Source organism: Festucalex cinctus, chromosome 13 (genome assembly GCF_051991245.1).
Source record: "Festucalex cinctus isolate MCC-2025b chromosome 13, RoL_Fcin_1.0, whole genome shotgun sequence".
Lineage (NCBI taxonomy): Eukaryota > Metazoa > Chordata > Actinopteri > Syngnathiformes > Syngnathidae > Festucalex > Festucalex cinctus.
The window spans coordinates 7,490,082-7,510,774 of record NC_135423.1 but is presented as its reverse complement, the minus strand read 5'-3'; the positions used below and the strand labels follow the sequence as shown (position 1 = coordinate 7,510,774).

General features: G+C 41.2%; 1 protein-coding gene across 1 annotated transcript; it reads right to left on the bottom strand.

Annotated features, from left to right (window-relative positions):
• Window positions 1-6,970: 6,970 nt before the first annotated feature.
• igsf10 (immunoglobulin superfamily, member 10) lies at window positions 6,971-17,441 on the bottom strand. Its single transcript, XM_077541478.1, has 9 exons — window positions 17,215-17,441; window positions 16,115-16,244; window positions 15,640-16,030; window positions 14,166-14,927; window positions 12,368-14,080; window positions 11,053-12,276; window positions 9,973-10,876; window positions 9,345-9,711; window positions 6,971-9,272 (listed from the first exon to the last, which is right to left on the bottom strand). The coding sequence occupies exons 1-9, from the start codon at window positions 17,439-17,441 to the stop codon at window positions 7,728-7,730; spliced, it is 7,263 nt and encodes a 2,420-aa protein (XP_077397604.1). The 3' UTR covers window positions 6,971-7,727.
• Between the last annotated feature and the right edge of the window lie 3,252 nt (window positions 17,442-20,693).

Genomic DNA, 20,693 nt, shown 5'->3' with positions numbered 1-20,693 from the left:
CCTCTGAAGACATTTTTCACTTAAACCCCTTCGGACCCTTCGATGATTGCAGTGGACATGACACATGTGCGTGTTTAAGCCAATAAAAAATTAAATAATTTTGTCAACACTTCCTGGTTCACGATTGGATCCTAGCTAACCAATCACAAGTTGATTTGCACGATGTTCATGTTAAACAAAATGTTACATATAAGCTTGGGAAGTTACACGTTAGAGCCATAATATCCTGGTGTCCATTATAACAAATACAAATATGAGAGGAGTCAAAAAGAGTCAAAATCAGTTAAATAAAAAAATAAATAAATACAATAATGCCTAGCAGAAAAAATGCAAGTCTGAAATGATTAAAGCTGGACCATTTTTCTGAGGAACTGAAATCAAGCTCCTTTATGGCTTACTTTTCATTTTACATCACATGATCTTGAGATTTTTTTATTTTTTATTTTCCCCGGTCATGTACCAATCGGCAGCAATGCTGAAACTTCCCCCTGTCTGGGCCCGAACTGAAACGTCAGCATCATTCACTTCCTTATTTTGTCCTCATGCACGCACACCTACATTACACTACAGGTACTGTAGTGTAAGTGCGTTCAAGTTTAACCTTGAGTACTTTCATTATGAGCGAGAATGCTGACAACAGACTCTGTTGCTGATCCAAAACGCCTGTAAAAAAAAAAAAAAAAATAGCATGAAGTAAAAGTGCACCGATCCCCGATTTAAAAAAAAAAAAAAAAAAAAAGTCTGACCTGCCAATCTCGATTCTTGCCTATCCCAATTCTTTATTTTTTTTCATAATAACCACTAACCAGGCACCTTCAGTGTTCAAATTAGTTTTATTGAAAAACATTGAACAACATCTGTGAAACTAGAAAACAAAATGGAGTGCGAATCAACACCCACGTGCACAAACCTGCACACATGGAAATCCTCATCTGCTGCTTCTCAGACAGACAGGAAGAGAGGAATGAGGTGAGGAACACGCCACTGGCCTGAAAATCCATTTCGAGTCACCCCCCTTCTGCACAAATATAATGATTTTTCCTCCCTGCGACACTTTCTTCAACTTCTCACACCACCCTCTGACCTCACTTGACAAACCACAAGTCTATTGTTGCCTCTCAAGATAAACAAGCGCGACAAACCGGAAGCGGGTGTGTTAAATTCGATATTACACCTCTCACTCTCTCATATTGCTCAGTGAAAGTTCAACATGGCACCTCTTGAACTTTAGGAAGATCTGAAAATAATTGAATTGTTGTTCTACATAAACTCAGGAATAATTCAATTTTTTTTGTTAATTTTTTTATTTTTTTTAAATGCTGTTTTGGTGATAGTAATACATGTTGGTCTACATGCAGCCTCTGTAAGAAACAGAAAAAGCAAAGTAAGTAGAAACAACCTCTTTCAGGGAGATAATAATAATAATAGCCTACGCTGCATGACTTGCACTATCGCATTCTTTCCTCCACACAAATGGGTTGGTTGTGCTTTTGATGCAAAATCCAGACCAGATCCATGAGTCATCATCAAGGCAAAAACAAAGCACTTGCTGTGTGTTTGGAATGGAACTGGCGACTCATGCTCTTGTAGACAGGAAAGTCCAGGAGCCAAACACAGTTCCAGCCAGTCAACTTCAGAACCTGGATCAAAGTAGACACGTGGGACTCATGAGAACAGAAGCCAGTCATTGTGTAGGACCCTGAGTCGGGAATAAAACGTGCGTTAATATCTATGGCCAGTCTAGGCGTATGGTGTTTTCGGGTTACTAATATCGTACTAACTTGGTCGATTGTGTCTATAATTCATCATTCCTTCAGTTTTGTTGGAGCAGTTTTGGCAAAAACCATATCAATTGTCAACGTACATATAACCAAACATTTAGCCGACTAGCCATGTGGATGACAGACGCTGGCATCAGCCCACCATAGCAGGCCAGCAGTAGCTCAAAGTAACCTTATACTATCCAAACAAAGTGTGACTCGCCCATTCCAACGAGGCTCCATTTATGACCTAACCAAGGTGACGCATGAACGCAACAAACACGGATCACCGCCTGCACGCTTAAAAGGTTACGGTGAGCTGTCACAATGATAACATGCTGACTGTTTTCTTTTCTAACGGGTGAGAGGTCGCGGTTTGTCAGCGCACAGCTGCTTACAGCTCCTCGACTGGTTTGACCGGAGTCGTCTCGCCATCACCGTGCACCGTGTTACCGTGCACGGGGAAGATTGGACCTCCCCTTCTCCCTATTCACACTTTGAGAACTTGTAACACTAATGAGTCACATGACACGGGGGCGGGAAAATGATGGACCGTGCTCAGTTTGGACATTTTTATTTCGGCGTGTACTCATTTTTGTTGCCAGCGGTTTAGCTATGAATGGATACGAGACAAAAACAAACCCCTCAACCCCTGCTTTAAATGCTGTTGGATCCCTCGCCAAGTCAACTATGTGAACTACTACACTTAACAATGGCCCCTGAGTGACCATGACAGGAAAGTGTTCCATTGGCCAGTTTTAGTTGAGCTTTATGAATTCAGCTCAGCTACAACTGGCCGATCAAAGAATCCAAGGAATTATTTGGTGAAGTTAAAAAAAAAAAACGCCCTTAGGGGTATATTCACTAAAGATTTGCGCAACCTTTGCGCAATGCTAACCGGTAAAAATGGAGCAATCCAGGAGCACCTAATTCACTAAACACGCGCAGATTGGGAAATCCGTCACTAAGGGCTCTGCCAACCAGATTGCGCCCCGGTGCGCCGGTGGTATTTACGCGTATGTAAATTAGGTAATTTTCATACATTTAGCGCATAATATGTCCACTCTAATGCAAATGAGACTCATTGATATACAGTGTTGAATTCACTAACGCCAACGCTAATAGCGTGACGCAAATAACGTTAATGGAAGGCTGGTGTAAACTTGACATGACAGCAGTGCATGGTGGCATGGAGAGCCCGTCCTGCTCAGGCAGATATCGCAGAGAGGAGAGAGAGAGGGAGGGGGGACATTTTTCTATATGTCGGTTTACGACACATAACGTAACCTGGGCTGATCGGCAATGGCGGTGGGGTTGGGGGGCACATTTTACAATCATTCTTACATGCCAGATGCATACCGTACGCCCATATGTCAGTTTTGTGGGCGTGTTTGCGCCGGTCTGTGATCAGAGCAATATCCTTAGTGAATAGGTGGGTAACTGGGCGCAGACTACGGGTGCAGTTGTGGTGCAATATTTTGCGCTATTGGCGGTAGTGAACCTACCCCTTAGTGTGTACCTAGCAGCGATGAGGAATGTCGTTGCTCTTTGACTATTTGTCCGATCATCCCTCTGCCCGTGATGGCAGGATGTGGAGATGTGGCTCGCGAGCAGACCAAAAGGACAACAGCCCCCTTTGAGAGGTTGGCCCGGCCGGGATAGCTCACATATTTGACACCGTGTGTTTGTGTGCTCAGCGGACGTTTATGTGTGCGCACACAAGACATCAGATGTTAACTTACGCATACAGTGTCGTTCACACTAACTGGTCACTTCAATAGGTACAGCTGTACAATCGAATATGAGCCAGTATCACATCCTTCTATTCAGTGGTGTAATGCAATGTAGTACAAATATTTTACAGTAGCTAAGTATGAGTATATTTTCAGGTACCTTAACTTTATATGATTTTTTTTTTTCCTGATGCCTTTTTGCTGCCGAAATAGGAAAGCAGGTATCAGTACTTGGTACACTTTCATTTATAAAAAATAAAATAAATAAATAAAAAATAAATACATTAATTAAAAATAATAATAATAATAATATACTTGTACCTTTATCACTTTTTTTGTATTTAATTTTTTTGTTTACAAAATATCAATAATTCTGCTTTACTCCATGTATCCTAGGTAGGCTATTCACCTATCAATTATGCTAATGCTAACATGCTAACCTCGTACGATTAGCTTCTTGCTACTCTAAATATAAGCTTAGCAACTAGCATGTCATGCTAATGCTAGCATTAAATATTAATTTTCAATGCTAAGTTCATGCTAATGCTTGCATTAAATGCTAATTGCCAATGCTAAGCACCATGTGGCCTTCAAATGTGATGAGCCATAACCATGCTAGCCTAAACTTAGCCTATTTAGCTTAGCTTGTGCTTTTGCCATGTGGGTTTGCTCTTTAGTGTTTGGTGAATACTATTCCTTGGTTATTTAATATACATTGAGGAACTAATTGCCATGATAATTTAAGTTTGTTTCATGCATCAATCGTAATATTCTTTTCTTTCAAGGTTTTCAACCCGAATGTGGCACCTCAATTCAAATAAACAACAATGAAGAAGAAAGGTGTCATCTGAGTTTGTCACCTACATCGGCTTCTATTGTAAAAGATCATGTCATCATTCTAAATTAGGTGAGCTGGCCACTTTAAAAAACCTTGAACTCTTTGATACGCCGTTATCCAGAGATGCTTTGATGTCCTGTATCCAGTGTGGAAAATAAGGTTTACAGTAGTGGGCCCAACCAATTCACCAGGTTGTTCTCTGAGGGGCACAAAGACCACATCTGCCGACAATCAGAATGGGAAAACCCCCATAGAAATATTTCCACTGTCCTCAGGCCAGACAAAAGAATTTCGAGCATATTAAAATCTATAAAACTTCCTTAATGAACAGCTAAATATGGTAACCAAAATATTAGAACCAGCTGTCCATACAATGCAGTTCAGTTTGACACAATTGCAAACGACCGCTACAATAACAGGCACGTTAACTGAAAAGTTCTCAGACAACTTTGTAAAGGCAACATTCTTGATCCAGCTCTTCTCTTCTTGATCCAAGATGGAGAGATGGTAAATATGAACCAACATGTTTAATTTTGTAACAGTTTTCTTTTGGGTTGTTGAAAGATAACCATGACATGAAGTTAACACGGACAGACAACAAAATAGGCAAATTCGGCTGATTAGAAAGGGAATTTTCAATGGAATTCATTGCCACCATATGTTTAGAATTTTACATATAGGACTCAACGCAATAGCAATGCAATATTATGCCCGCGATTAATGTTTGTTTATATCAATATTTTGTCTGACCAGATTCAACAAACTTTCTCTTTTTAAAGACACTGCTACACCTGACATTGTTGTGTCAACAAATGGTTAAAAACGTCTGTTTATACATACAGGTAGCCTATATAAAGATCATCTGATAATCTTGAATTTAAAACTGTCCTTCAATGTATAGTTGTGAGACTAAGAAGGCAACTGACAAGTAAAAAAAAAAAAAAAAAAAAAAAAAGACCTGAAGAATAAATGGCCTTTGGATGTTTGAGACGACCACAGCATGACACAGCTTCCCTGAAGACGACGTGCAAAAGATCTTACTTGCGGCTCAAAGGGCGAAGTGAGGATTGTACTACTGTGGTGTGAAATTATATCGCCGGCGCAGACGCTGAGAAGTACGCACTCTCGCTGCTCTACTGTATGTTTGTCGGCGCATCGGCAAGACCGAACTGCGTGTATCAAATGTTTTGAATAAGATTTTCCACTTATACGCTTGGCTTGCAGTAACATGAAGCAACCGATCCTTTGTGGCCTCTTGGGGAATTTGTTGCCAAGTTTAGCATCAAAACCAGAGAGCACAAAAAGTCTTGAGAGTTCCATGTTCAGGCGTCTAAAAAACAGCTTTACGCATGGAATTCCAGCTAAAAAAAATATGTCACACCTCTCCACTTTTTTCAATGACTGCCTCTTTTTCACTTCATTCTAGGTTATCAGTATGTTGCCCTAGAGACGACGAAACGTTTACTAATGACAATGTGAGCAACAAGTCTGTTTTTCCACCTTCTTCAAGGTGGCCAAGGAAACCCTCCTACCCACCTCATACCGAGCATAAACACCGTGTGTTTATCCGACTGGAAGCGAGTCAAACTTTCTATCCAGTGTCTCACTTCAGCAGCTGCGGTCCCACCGCCAGACAAAACACACACTTCCTTTCAGTAGCCACATATTAACCATATCTCAAATAATACAATTTCCCTTTCAACACTCAAGTTGGAAGGATTTAAAATGTGAAAAGCCACATTTTAAATCATTATTAACATCCGAGGTAGTAGAAAACTGTTATTGCTGCAAAAGCTGGAAAAAATAAAGTACTCCACCATTCACACAGTGAATTCATGTGGAGTGAATGAGCTGTTTTGGGAGCGTGACATGTTGATGGTGCACATCTTTTAAATTGTGCAGCCATACGAAAGTATTTAGCAAGTAATCTTACATTCCATCACTTGTGGAATTCATTCAATATTCTCAGCAGTTCTTGACTACTATTTCTCCGCCCCAACTGTCGAGAGTAGCAAACACAAAAGCATAATGCAAAAGATCATTAAGGGTGAGGTTGTGCAAGAGGAAAGTTTATTTGCCTTTGTTAAAATGTGATTCATTAAAGCCAAAATTGGTTCCAGTGGCTCACATAGCAATCGAGCTCATGAGAACAAAAACAAATAAGGATAAGGGCTAATGTTGTCTTCCTCCAGTTTTAACTTTGGCATGGACCAGAGACAAATTATGCTAAAATACCTCGTGGTTGTAGAGGTAGACGCCTTTTTAAAATAATTATGTATTTTTTTTATTTTATTTTTTTTTTAGATTTTTCAGGAAACACAAAAAATGTAACCATTTGCACCACAAGGAGATGATTAAGGCATAAAACAATAAAATAAAAAATAAAAAAAAAAGACGACTTAGGCAAGAGTGTGACGATATGTGAACAGATTTTTTTTTTTTTTTTTTTTTTAGCATTTGCTTTCTTTTTCTTGGGGGTCACAAAATAAAGAGCACACCTGCATTCCTAATCATGAACCACAACAACCAATCAAAGTCATACATCCAAACTACTAAAAATCCACAAAGGTCCATCAGTAGTGATTTAGCTGACAAATATAATTCATTCGTGATTTCCACTTACATTCATCAAAGGCAACTCTCAACAGCATGAAATGTTAACGGTTTATTCTTCTCCCATACATTAGTAGGTAATACACACATATATACTGTATTATTACAGATAAGCATAATGTATAACATTACTTAAAATTCTTGTGTACAACACAATCAATCACAAGACTTTAAAAATGCTTTAACTGTGCACGGAAAAGAAATAAATGTATCTGCTTCAAAACAAAAATTATGGACTCGCATATTGTAGCAAAAATATTATGCATCCAGTGTTAAACAATCTTCATAACTATATTTTCACAAAACAAAAAGTCAACATTTTATGACTTGCTTGTTCTTGCAAGATTTGCACAACATCGTCACCAGCAGTATCTTTTTAATTTGCTGCGTAAAGACAAGCTGCTGACAAGACTGTATGTGCCTAAATGAATCCATATGCATGGCCAGCATTAGACCCTTACTGGAAGCACTTTGGGTTAGAATGTATGAATACTTTCTGCTTCTACAGAATCCCCTCCACATGAACGAGTACTAGCTATGATTTTCCAGACATTCAGGTCCAAGTTACAATAACAAATATCTGTCCCACCAGATGTGCTTTTTTAAGTTTTCTTAATTCCATTCAATTTCTTCTGTCTCTGAATGTCCTTTCCTCATTTTAAATCCACCCAGAGCCATTTTTCACCAACGTACAAACTGTCATCTTAAATTCCCATACAGGTGGTTCCTTCACCCTACAGATCCAAAACGTCTGTCAAAGTCTGTTTCCTTCCGCTATAACTTTTAGAGGACACGCACATAAACAGACTTCAGGTCGGTACCCAGATGGTTCTTGGCTACGCATTTATATGTGCCCGAGTCAAAGGCCGAGAGCCTCTGGACTACGAGCGTGCCTTGAGGGTGAAGCAGTTCACTTCCCGACCGCCTCCCTTGTTGTGCCATTGACAGAATGGAGTGATCCGGCAGCTCCCAGGTGATCTCTGGCTTGGGTACACCAATGGCAGCGCAGTTTAGCTTAATAAGGGTTCCTGCCATTAAACTCAAGGTTGGAGGGGGCATCGTAGTGATGCGTGGAGGATAGGCAATGATAACAACAGGGACTGTTAGCACAGCCTCCCCCGCATCATTTTGTGCTCTGCAGACATAGTTCCCTCGGTCATATAGAGTGGTGTCCACAACTACTAGAGTACCGTTCTCCAGCAAATTGTAACGCCCCAACACTTGAGGCTGGGTAAGAATGTGGCCCCCAGGGAGGGTCCAGTAGATCCTGGGTTTTGGACTTCCATCAGATAGACAGTGAAGGAACAGAGGATCCCCGAACATACTGCGTATTATTCCCCTCGGTCTTGTTAGGATGTAAGGCTTTTGCCCCACATCCAAAATTATGAGCTTTTCAATGTATCCCATGATGTTCTTGGCACCACAGCGGTATTTCCCAGTATCCTCGATACGAGAATTATAGATGACTAAAGTCCCATCGTTATCTACCTGTCTGTGGGAATTACGCCCACCGGTAAGCCGTGTTCCATCTGGTAGAATCCAGGTGATATCTGGTTTTGGGTGTCCATCAGCAGAACAGTTCAGAACATTGGTTTTCCCCAAAGGAGAGACAATCCGTTCATTGAAAGGGTTTTTGAAAATGGGTCTTCGCAGCATATTGGTCACCTCAAGCTGTACCACTAATACAGACTCTCCTCCATCATTTGTTGCCATGCAAATGAACTCTCCCGTATCAGTAGGGCGTATATTACGAATTTCTAAAGTCCCATTATGATGGACGTTAATCCTACCGCCAAAATATGGCGCCCTCAGAAAGATGTTGTCTGGCATTATCCAGGTGATAGTTGGAGTTGGATTGCCTTCAGCTTTACAGTCTATAAGTTTCCTGGAATATTTAGTAGAGAAATCTTTTACAACAGTCCTGTTCTGACGGTAGTCGTTGATCACAGGTGGGTTACCACCAATTTCCAGTTTGTAGGCTCTTCTGGTTTCACCACCTGGGTTGCGAGCCATGCAAACATATTCCCCACCATCGATTGGCTTTGCATTCCTGATATCCAGAGAGCCGTTTACGTGCAACAAGTAGCGTTCATTAGATGCTGCTATGATGTCATTGTTGGGCAACATCCACAGGATCCTGGGTTTGGGTTCACCAACTGCTTCACAGTCAAAGCGGATGTTATTGCCGGGTTTCAGTCTGGCGTAAGTCTCACTGTTTTGACGTATCATGGGCGCAGCAGTCACAACAGTGATATGTACGTGCATTTCATCTTTTCCCACTTGGTTTTCAGCAGTACAAGTGTAGTCTCCTTCCTCTGACATACCAACCTGGACAAAAACATTCAACAGTTTTTTAAATAAATCACTGCGATTGAGCATTGTGTACTGTAGTTCACTCACTTGATTTACATAGAGCGTCCCATTGTCAAACAGAGTGTAGCGACGTATTCTCCTTCCTTCGTTAAAGGAATCAGCCTGCAGAGCACTGTTAACAACAGTTCCATCTGGAAGGCCCCAGGAGATCTCTGGCTTTGGAGCCCCTGAGGCTTTGCAATCGACCTTGAAGTCATTACCGTAAAGAACTTTCTTCTTACCATGGGGCTTGTGCTCTATCTTAGCTGGCTTCATTGACACCTTGACCTTCATGAGTTGAACATCATCACCAGTCACGCTTTTAGCCATACAGAGATAGTCGCCGGCATCTTTATCAATCGCAGAATTGATGACCAGAGTACCGTTTTCCAAAACCTGGAATCTGCTGCCCATCCTAAGGAAAGAGGAAATAAAAACTGTTATTTTGGAAAATAAACAATGCTAAAATGTGCTCACACTTCCTATTACACTTAATGCATGTTAAAAAAAAAACATTTTCAGCATACAGTAGCCTATATTAATTTTATTGCAATAAAAACCAACAGAGAGCAGACAAAATTCACAAGATTTGAGAATGAACCAAGTTTTAACAATTATCACGAGTATGCAGTCAATAGTATTCTGTACATTACTGTGATTGGTGAGCTAATCTTACCTATGTGATTGGTCTACCACTGCATTGGATGGTAATCTCCAAATAATCCTGGGTTCGGGCTCTCCAGTTGCTGAGCAGTTTAGGTTGAGCTGATCTCCAAAATACAACTCCGTTACATGTTGGGATGTCACCACTATTCTAGGTGCATATTCTCTTCTCTCGATGGTGAGAGTCACCACCCTTCGCTCTGAGCCCGTGGAGCTGGTTGCAATGCATTCATATTTGCCATTATCAATTGGAGCCAGATCCTTGATAAGGAGGGTTCCGTTATCATAAACAGATATCCTCTTGTCCCAGGCAGACCTCTGCGAATTGACCAACACTCCGTCGTGCAGCACCCAGTGAATGCTAGGCTGAGGGCTACCTTGACCTGTGCAGGGCAGCCACAGGTTTTGTTTTAAAACGGCCTTCACCTTCTGTCGTTTATCCTCCAAGATACCTGGTGGAGCAGCAACCACATGTAGGCGGACTGTAGCAGTATCAGCTCCAGCTGGGTTACTAGCAATGCACTTGTAATGACCTCTGTCAAAAACAGACACCTGTCGAATGACCAGAGTCCCACCAGCAGTCACTGAAGCTCTCCCATGTGATATGTGGTGCTCTCTTACTTGGGTCCGGTTTGCCAGAATCCAAGATATTGTCGGTGTGGGCCGACCATCTGCCTTACAGTGAATCTCCACCGTATTTCCTGCATGAGATTTGATCTCTCTCAGTTTTGGCTCTAGTATACGTGAGGGGTAAGCTACTACGGAGAGAGTGACGATAAGTTTATCTGATCCATGATCATTCTCAGCAATGCAGATATATTGGCCACGGTCTTTTGTATTGGCGTTCTGTATTGACAATGTGCCGTTGTGCAACATCTCCAACTTGCCCATTCTCCCCTTAATGGTAATTGTGTTTCCTGGATGGGAGAGAGAAACAGCAAACACATTAACTTCATGCCAAGATACCAACTTTTTGTAACAAATTACCATTTTTCCCTCAATAACCAAATGAGTTTATACATTTTCTAATGCTAAGATGCCACAGTGACAATGAAAAACATATTACACCAAACAATATATACGCTTTTAGTACCTGTGCTTGAGGAGAAGCGTTTCCAGGATATCACTGGCTGAGGGTCTCCAACAGCCTCACATGGTAAAAAGGCATCTGAGTTGGTCAAAACCGTAAAGCTAGCTGCATTCCCACCAAGTATTTTGGGTTTTCTAGTCATGAGCATAGTAGTTGGTTGAGTGCTGCCAACATTGGGACTGGTTGTCACAACGGCATTTTTTACATTGTTTCTGTTATGTGTGTAGATGTAGTCTTGTTCTGCTGTGTATATAGTCATTGTCCCAAAAGAAATGGGTTTCTCGGTAATCTCTTTGGTGGTGGTTTTCACTGTCGGTCTAGGTCTCCTTGTTGCTGTTGTCTGACTATTAAACCTCTGTGTTGTTGATCTGACATTGTTGTGGAGTTGGTTTTGAGTAGTTGCGTAAGGTTTCTCTAATGTAGGCATTGTGTTTGAGTACATGAAAGGTGTTCTTGTTGTATAGGAAATGCCCCAGTCGACTTCCTTGTAACCATATGTTTCCTGCTCTGATGCTCCAGTGGATTTATCGAAATCTTTTGATGGTGTATACATTGGCGCTTTGGAGGCACTCTTTTGGGGCAATAAAGTTGTATGGATAGTGGTTTCCATGGTTGTTTTCGTGCTGTCAAAAGTCTTAGTTATGCTTATCGGATAGAATTCATTATTTTTAAGTTTCTTTGACAGTCTGTGTCCCTTAAATGGCCTTCTTCTCCGTCCTTGGCGCCCTCTCTTTGCACCAGTTCTCGGCCCAGTTGTAGAAAAATCATCAGGAATTCCACCAGACCCATATGAAAAATCTATGTCAGGATTTTCTCCTGGGGTTGGTTCAACTGTAGGCGGGGAAGCAAGAGTCTGTGTTTGGAGTGGTGTTTCAGCAGTGGTCAAGGTCTTGGAGTAATACGTTGGGCTCATTGTTGTAAGAGGCTGATCAGTCGGCTTCAGATTTGATAGCTCAAAATCCGCAGAGAACAAATCTCCATAGTCGTCATCAAACAAAATGACTTTGCTTTCTGTGTTTGTGGTTGGGGATAGAGCTTCAGATTCTGTTGGGAAGTGTGTAGTGATGGGGGGAAGAGTAGAAGGGGATGTAGTTGGGGTTATCGCTGAAGTCTGAGGTATTGTTAATGTTTCAGTGGTGATTGGCTTTTGTTGCCTTCCTCGAATCCTTTTCTTGCCATCTTTGCCTCTTGCTCCAGATTGTGTAGTGGGTGTAGATAGTTCCATATCTATGGTTGAAAAAAAAAAAAAAAAAAAAAGGTCAATGGTGTGGTCAGTGTTAAAGCAACAAAGAAACTTTAATGTTAAAAAAATGCTTACCTGTTGTCATTTCAATTCTGTATGGTACTGTAGTATTCCTCTCAGACGGCTGCATAAGTTTATTGATTATGGATTGTATGTCAGTAATGCTGTTGGGTTTAATGATTCTTCTACGACCATGTGACATTCTTCTGCGACCGCCTCTACTGTTCTTGTGTGGGATGATCTGGATCTGCTGCTTGGAGATGATGGTGGATCCCAAAGGTGGAGATTTTATTGTTTGAGTGGTATGGAAGGTTATTTGATCATCCTGTCTCTGTGTGGTAGTGAAAGCCGTGATTGTAGATTGCCTTTCTGGATCAGAGTGGACAAAAAGCTCTACGGGGTCTGTGCCATCCCTCATTGGAACGGCATTAGGATCTGAGGTAAATGAGAACACCTCAGTGGACGTCTCTGCTTCTGAAGAATTCTCTCCGGAGAACTGGAGCTGAGTTTCTTGCGAAGAATCTGTAACAGTTTCGGGTTTGGTAAATCTTTTGAGGGAATTAAGCGCTGTAGTTTCATCAAAACTAATGATGTCTGTGTTGGATGAAATTAGATCATACAATGTGATGCCTTCTCTGTCACTCTTCAACGGAATATTTGTAAATACGTTTTTTTGTATTGGCGTATAATCTGTTGTTAGCTCTCCTTCTTGACTGAATGTGATGCCGTGACTGTTTTTTGTGACTGCTACTGTTTCTTTGTTTTCCTTTTGAACTAATCTACCTTTTTGAGGGTTATGTGTCGTAGGCAAAACTGTAGCAAGTAAAATTATATCGTCACGTACCTCACCAGAACCAATCGCATTATCGTTTGACAAAACAGTCTTTGGGTCTTTTCCTGTCTTTCTTTCGTTCGTGTTTTCACTTGCTCCATCTTGAGCCCTCTTCATAAATTCTGCAAATTTCTTTGGATCAACTTTCCTCATTGTTTTATCAAAGACCCGATTGCCAAATCTACGTTGGTGACTGACTGAATACCTCCTCTGTCCTATTCGACCCTCTGAACTGCTTTTGCCCCGTGACCTCTGTCTGGGGTGACGTAGATCAGAAACGATGGTTTTGGCTTCTTGAGTAGCTCCATCAGCTGGTTTGTAGGAAGGGATGTCACTGACGGTGTTTGTGCTGTCAGTTAAAGTTCGGTCCACCTGACTCTCTATCTCCATGCCTGATCCATCATGATCAAAGTATGTTAATACCTTTGAGCTTTCACTTGCTGTCACGTGAGAAACCAAAAGGTCAAGTCCCAAGTGGTTAGCTGCCAAACATCTATAAAATCCTTGGTCCCTCATAGTAAGGCCCTCAATCAGTAGCGTGCCATTCTCATACATCTTCTTTTTCCCTTGGGACCTGTCCAATATTGAATGGTCTGGGAGTATCCACTGTACCGAAGCTTTGGGACTTCCTGAGCTGCTGCAATCAAAAAGAAGATGCTCCCCTAGTTTCTGGGATATATGGACACCGTTGACATCTGCTTCCTCCACATCAGGAGGCATAACTGTCACTCGAAACACCAGAATGTCGGCATCCAAGTAGTTGGTGGCGATGCAGCGATAGAGGCCCGTATCCGAGATGTCTGCACCCCGAAGGGTGAGCTTTCCTTCAGCGGTGATTATGATTCGATTGTCCTCACTGACGTAAGGGGCTCGCACCTTAATTCCATCCGGCAAAATCCACTCCAACAAAGGCTTTGGCTCCCCTCGGACTTGACAGCTCAACTGAAGCACCCCACCTAAAATGAAAAATGTCAACATTGTAGATCGGTGCTGTAACACAATTTTGCAGAAGCTTTTGAATATAAGCAACTCAATACTGACCTGTTATTATGGTGTGCTCAGTTTTGGTTTTGTTGTCTTTCTTTATCATCGTCCAGGAATAGTGGTCCTTCTTAGGGAAGGTGTTTTCCACCCGCAGGTTTACGACAGACTGGTATTTGATATGCAGAGTAGAGAAAGTAGTTGTAGTACGGTCGAGCTGCAAGCTAACCTCATCTTGCATCAGCCATGCAGGAGTAGCTTTGATTTCAGCATCAATGTTTGTGTGTAGGTCATCCTCACCCGTTTTCTTCTGACTATATCGGTACACCATTTCGGGACTTTTAGTCAACAACAAGCCTCTCTCAAGACTCATTGGAAACTCACTGTAAGCTGCCAAGATTTGCCACAAATGTTGGATATGTTCATTGTCCATGTTGCATACCAGATATGTAGTTATGCTAGTAGTGAGTATGGAGATATTCTGACCCCCTTCGTCCTCCACGGTAAGTGAGAGGTTTTCAAAATTAGATGGCCTCTGGACAGTGCATGACAGGCTGGCATGATTGTGAAACTGATCCGTCAGGTTCATTTGTATAGAGCCCAGTGGGGCAATAAAGTCTCTTGAGGAAACTGGAGTGAAGTCCCCTTCTTCCAAGCTGATGTTTTTCTGCTTTAGATGGGGGTGGATCCAGGGTTTGGTACAAATGAAGGCATCACTTGGAAGAAGGGAAAGACGTTTCTTCTGGTAAAGGGTTGGATTTTCACAAACGGGACACAGCTGGCCTCGAGGATATCTCCTGTCCCGCTTACATTTGAGCACCCCTGGAAACGTTCAAATACAATTTTTAGACTGTTGTACATGACAACTATTCTACATATCGGCATGTAAAGACATAAATTAAATACATTCTAAGACAGACTTTGACTCAAATATACTCCACGCTCATTGTGCATAACGGCAATATTAATCAGTTCAACAAAAGTTAAAAGATGTTTAATTTCATTTCACCTGTCAAATTTATAGTTATATTTAGTTCCTCCTGAAATTCCACATGTAAAGCAAATATCCCTCACTTTTTGCAAGTACATAGTGTAAATTATCATCCATCCATCCATCCATCCATCCATCCATCCATCCATCCACCAAATGATCCATCCATCCATCCATCCATCCATCCATCCATCCATCCATCCATCCATCCATCCACCAACCAATCCATCCGTTCATCCATCCATCCATCAATCCATCCATCCATCCATCCATCCATCCATCCATCCATCCATCCATCCATCCACCAACCAATCCATCCGTTCATCCATCCATCCATCCATCCATCCATCCATCCATCCATCCATTTTCTTGAACGCTTATTCCTCACAAGGGTCGTGGGTAATACTGGAGCCTATCTCAGCTGGCTTTGGCCAGTAGGCGGGGGACACCCTGTACTGGTTGCCAGCCAATCACAGGGCAGTAGATTATTATTATATTTTAAATAGAAAAGATGCATCACAAGCCACAAGCTGTTCTGCTCACCAGTGTGCTTCTGCGTCCATAGTGGGAACCAGTTCATTCGACAATCACATGCCCAACGGTTGCCATGGAGAAAGAGGTTCTCCAGGTGACTGCACCCAGAGAAAAGCTCCGCAGGCAGGCTGGTGAGGAGGTTGTTGGACAGGTGGATGGTCCTGACGGAGGACAACTTGAACACCTGGCTGTGTCTCAAGGTGATGAAAGTGTCTGGGTGGAGCTGTTGCAGGTGGTTGCCCTCCAGGTGGACCAGTTGTAGATTGGTGAGGCCGTAGAAAGCCTCTGGGCTGATGAAGTCAATGTAGTTATGGTCCATGTGGAGTCGCTGCAGACTCTCAAGGCCTTTGAATGTTTGTTTACTGAGTTCCTTCACTTTGTTGTAGGACATTTTGAGGACCTTGGAGGACATAATGGGAAACAAACTAGATCAATCATATGTACAGACAAAGATTTTTTTTGTTGTAATTTTTAGGATTTTCACCTGCAATGATCGAAGATCCTGAAATGCTCTGTCCTCAATACTGTGAATGAGATTGCTGTGCAGCATCAGTAGCTGCAATTTCTCCAGCCCCGAAAGGGCATTCTCTTGCAAGATGGTTATACTGTTGTACCTGCAAATGGAAAAATGGTGTTCAAGTAATAAATTTGCATCACAAAAACATAATGCGGGGTAATACATTACTTATGGAAGGTCAACAGGTGAATTGCTCTCAGGCTAAAGGGATGTATTTCTTTTAGGAATGTCAAAATCAGTGTGTTAATTTTGTGTTAATTTAAAGTTCCTTTAACACTACTTTTTTTTTTTTTTAATACACGATTAATTAACTGTCCCTAACTTGGAAAGCCTGTACTGGGAGAATTCCACTCGCAGCAGACATGTCCTCATCTAAATTTCCTCACAAGGGTCGTGGGGGGTGCTGGAGCCTATCTCAGCTGGCTATAGGTAGTAGGCGGGGTACACCCTGGACTGGTTGCCAGCCAATCGCAGGGCATAGTAATTCTTGTAAGCTACTTTTTTTCTCTGCCATGCTGCTGAATGTTGCAAACTATTATGTTGGACACATTTTAGTGTTCTGTCTGCTTGTGTACAGTTGCCTTGTGTTTGGAATGTGCTATAGAAATAAAGCTGCCTTGCCTATTTATTATATTAAAAATATGCATACTTCAAAAATCTTTCATTGCCAAATTATGTTGTTGTTTTTTACTTCTAGTTTTAGTTTAGCTAGCTAGTGTATGAAACGTATAACATGGTTCTTTCGCAAGAAGTTGGCAGCAGCTCATTATGAACGGATGAGCGACAGGTGAGTCCACCTCTTCGCTGGTCCTCAAAGGAGACAATGAAAAGGTCTAGGCCAATTTTGCCACAAAATGCATTTAATTAAAGGGATACCCACTAGTTTAAAAGCCCATTTGAGTTTTCAAAGCAATTTTGTTGTGATGTCAGCAAATTGGAACGCTGTCAAAGCTAGCTTAGCTCCACAAAAGACCAGGCATGTCCACCAACAATAATAAAGCACCTTTCGAAGTATTTAGTGGATAGAACAACCCCAATCTGTTAAAAACAGAAATGTGGGATCTCACCCGAGATTAATTCTTTCCACGGCTGGCTGTATGTGGGCAGGCACCGCGTTCAGGTAACGGAAAGTGCAATGCACTTCCACGGGCACGGCGCACACGCACGAGGTGGGACAGTCGCCACAAACCGGGGACACGGAGGCCAAGAGCAGTAACAGGGACCCCGGGGACAGCAAACACCTCCTCCGCAGGTAAGAGCCTCTGCAGGCGCTCATCGTGCACGGAAAACTCATTTGGCTCCGGAGCCGTCAATTACAACCCACCTAGAGACGGAAAAGCACACTGAAGTCGGGATAACAAACATGACTCATTCTTCCCAAATAACAGCAAAATCGGTGCAGTAAAAGTTTTAAGGCTAAGCCTTATTTAAGTGGCTAATTAAGTTGAAGTGCTTCCTTAGAATGGGGAAGAGGCCACGTTATTTACATAAAAAAAAAAAAAAAGATAATTGCACTCGAATGTAATAATATTTGGAAATTGTACTTTTTTTTAACAAAAAAAAAAGATAATTGCACTCGAATGTAATAATATTTGGAAATTGTACCTTTTTTAACAAAAAAAAGATAATTGCAATCGAATGTAATATTTGGAAATTGTACTTTAAAAAAAAAGATAATTGGACTCGAATGTAATAATATTTGGAAATTGTACATTTTTTTAACAAAAAAAATAAAAAGATAATTGGACACGAATGTAATATTTGGAAATTGTACTTTTTTTTTTTACCAAAAAAACAAAAAAACAACAACAAAAAAACAGCAACGAGGCATACAAATTTTAAGTTCTCCACTAAGAGCTACAAATGCACAAATCAAACTTTATGAACTACTTTTATTTGGCAAATTTGCAAAAAATCTCATCTAATAATGTCCACTTCTAATAAATCTGTATTTACATTGAGCTATATCAATTGCTCTTGTTTTGTTGACTTATTGCAAAAAAGTTTATCTTTGCAAGTACAATTTTTACGTAGTGGTTCAATAATTTTGATTGCAACAGCAAGTCTTAAAGTGGAAAAATCGACAGACATGTATTTAAAAAAAATCTGAGAAGAAGACATAAGTCCCTCTCCTCACATTTCCTTTGAAAACTGTCAATATTATTACTATGAAGACTCTGATATCCTCACATCTTTGTGCTTTTTACATGAAAACAATAATATGATGGCAATGTAAACAAGAAAAATGTTATCTTACGCTCACCTTTGAAAATAATACGTTTGCCACAGTTCAAATCAAATTCGACATCCAGTAGAAGAAAGTGGTCCAGTCTCAGTCCAAATAAGCCTCCAGATAGAATCCGCAGCGTGTGGAGAGCATGTCTAAGACGCGCCTGAAGCTGAAACCTCTTTTTGGGCTTTTCCCATCCCCCAACAACCCCCCGCCCCCCCTCGCCTTCCCTCCTCTTTGCAACCTGCCCGATGTAATCCTGGAGTAGCTGTGAAATAGAAGGCCCTCTGGAAAAAAGCACACATCTGTTAGGAGTGCAAAATCTTGCCAAAATAGTGGCGCTACTCATCGCTGCCAAGAAAATAGTTCTTCACTTTATCTCTTGATATTTCTGGAGAGGATTCTGAGAAGAAAAGCTCAAGTTTAAAATGAATGAAACTTTGTCATACAGCTCTATTGTGTGTTTTAATACTTCTGCTTAATACTGTCTTAAATTGCCAAATAGTACAGGCAGCCACCCCCTTAATTCCCCATTTTTTAAATATCGCATAATACACATCACAAGAATCATCTGGCAACATGTTGACATTAGGGATGTCCGTTACCAAAAATACTTTTTGGACACATATTACACACTGTTAAAATAATTTAAAAGAAAGACCTTTTGTTTATTTCTGACAAAATTGAAAATGAAATACAAACAACTCGTTGTGATTTAGAATTCATTTGCTGCCATGGCCTGGGGGGCCCCGGGGGCCCTCTTTGGTGGAGATTCTCATGCATGCCAGATCCACCACACCAGCATCATCTGAAATTTAGACAGAATTTGCTTTGCTCACTGATCTCTGAATCGGTGGAAACTGGTGTTTGTGGATCTCAATCTGCTATATCTATCCTTCCTTTCTTTCTTTAGTCTTTCCTCTGGTCTCCCTATTTTGTTGGAATGTAAATGTTTCTGTGGTGTGTGAAAGATTCTGGTTTGTAACTGTGTGGCTATTAGGTGGTGTCTGATCAGTGCTGGATTTCACTTTGTTTCATCCTTCTTTTCTCTGATCCTTCCTCTGGTCTCCTGACAACCACAACTCTGACGGGACTCTGAATTATTCAGTTAAGACAAAGGGTATGGGATTTTTTTTAAAAACGGGTTTAAGGTGAATTAATGAGCACAAACTCACACACGCACACCCATACACACACACAAAAGAGAGAGCGCAATGATGATGACACGTGTTCAAACCGTAAGATTACTGAATGAACAATAATGAGCTCCCTCTCTCTCTCAAAAAAAAAAAAAAAGATTCAGTTGAGAAAAAAACAAAAACAAAAGTGCAGAATAAAATGGATGTCAGAAAGCATCGTTTGTGAATTGACTTGTGACCCTAATATGGACCAGCGGTAGCGAAAATACGTAGGTGGATGGATGCATGTTTTTCATTGGACAGCAACAATATGATGTTAGACAGTTCTCTGGAATTCATTTGTGTTGTAGATGAGATTTTCCTCTGCCGTCACACTATCTATCGCTTTGAATCCTTTTTGGGCTTTTGTTCTTTTCAAGCAAAAAGCCAAACATATGGTTTGTTATATGCATTTCATTCATTTGACTTTGACATTTGAAGTCACTCATGGGTTACTTTGTTTCGGAAGGGTCAAATTATTGACCCAGTTGTGTAGGAAAAAATACTCAGATACCCAAATGAATGACGTTTGTCGTAAAGATTTGACTCTGCCATGTTGGAAAGTGGTTCACGTGGTCCAATGATTTTGGATCCTCGTGATCGGGGCACGAAGAGAGCTGCATGTCAAGCTCAGTGCCGTCCGGACAAGCCTGCAGGAGCAATGTTGTGGTTTTTGGACTTGCTAGTGGAATATATGAGCAGGTTGATACAAGATAGGATAAGATGAGGATCTGCAAAGCTTGACTCAAGGAAACTCCACTAAATGATTAGCACGCTAGCTATTTGTGGCTTGTGACTAGAGCTGTCAAAATGAGTCGACAAGTAATCAGTGATCAAATTAATCAACTGCCATTTTTATAATTGAGTAATTGTTTGGAGCCATTTCCAAATCTAAAATTGTACTAATCCTCCTCCCTTTCAGCATATCACCAGTAATTGTTCACTGATTTCCGTAGTCCTTCATAAAAGAAGATTATCTTCTGGGTTTCATCAAAATAAGACATTTGCAAACATCTGTTTTGACTTTGGGAAAACAATGACCAAACCGGTTACATAGTACAACAGCAAGAACGTGGACGTGAGAGAGAGAGCGAGACACTTGGCTTGGACGTGAGACACTTGGCTTGGAGGTGAGACA

What these genes read in the sequence shown, in the direction of transcription:
- igsf10 (XM_077541478.1), bottom strand. Translation starts at nt 17,441, where the DNA reads ATGAGTTTTCCGTGCACGATGAGCGCCTGCAGAGGCTCTTACCTGCGG. An exon ending in GTGGAAAGAATTAATCTCGG is followed by an intron (nt 16,245 to 17,214) that starts GTGAGATCCCAC and finishes TTCCATTTGCAG; the next exon opens with GTACAACAGTATAACCATCT. An exon ending in CAGAATTGAAATGACAACAG is followed by an intron (nt 12,277 to 12,367) that starts GTAAGCATTTTT and finishes TTTCAACCATAG; the next exon opens with ATATGGAACTATCTACACCC.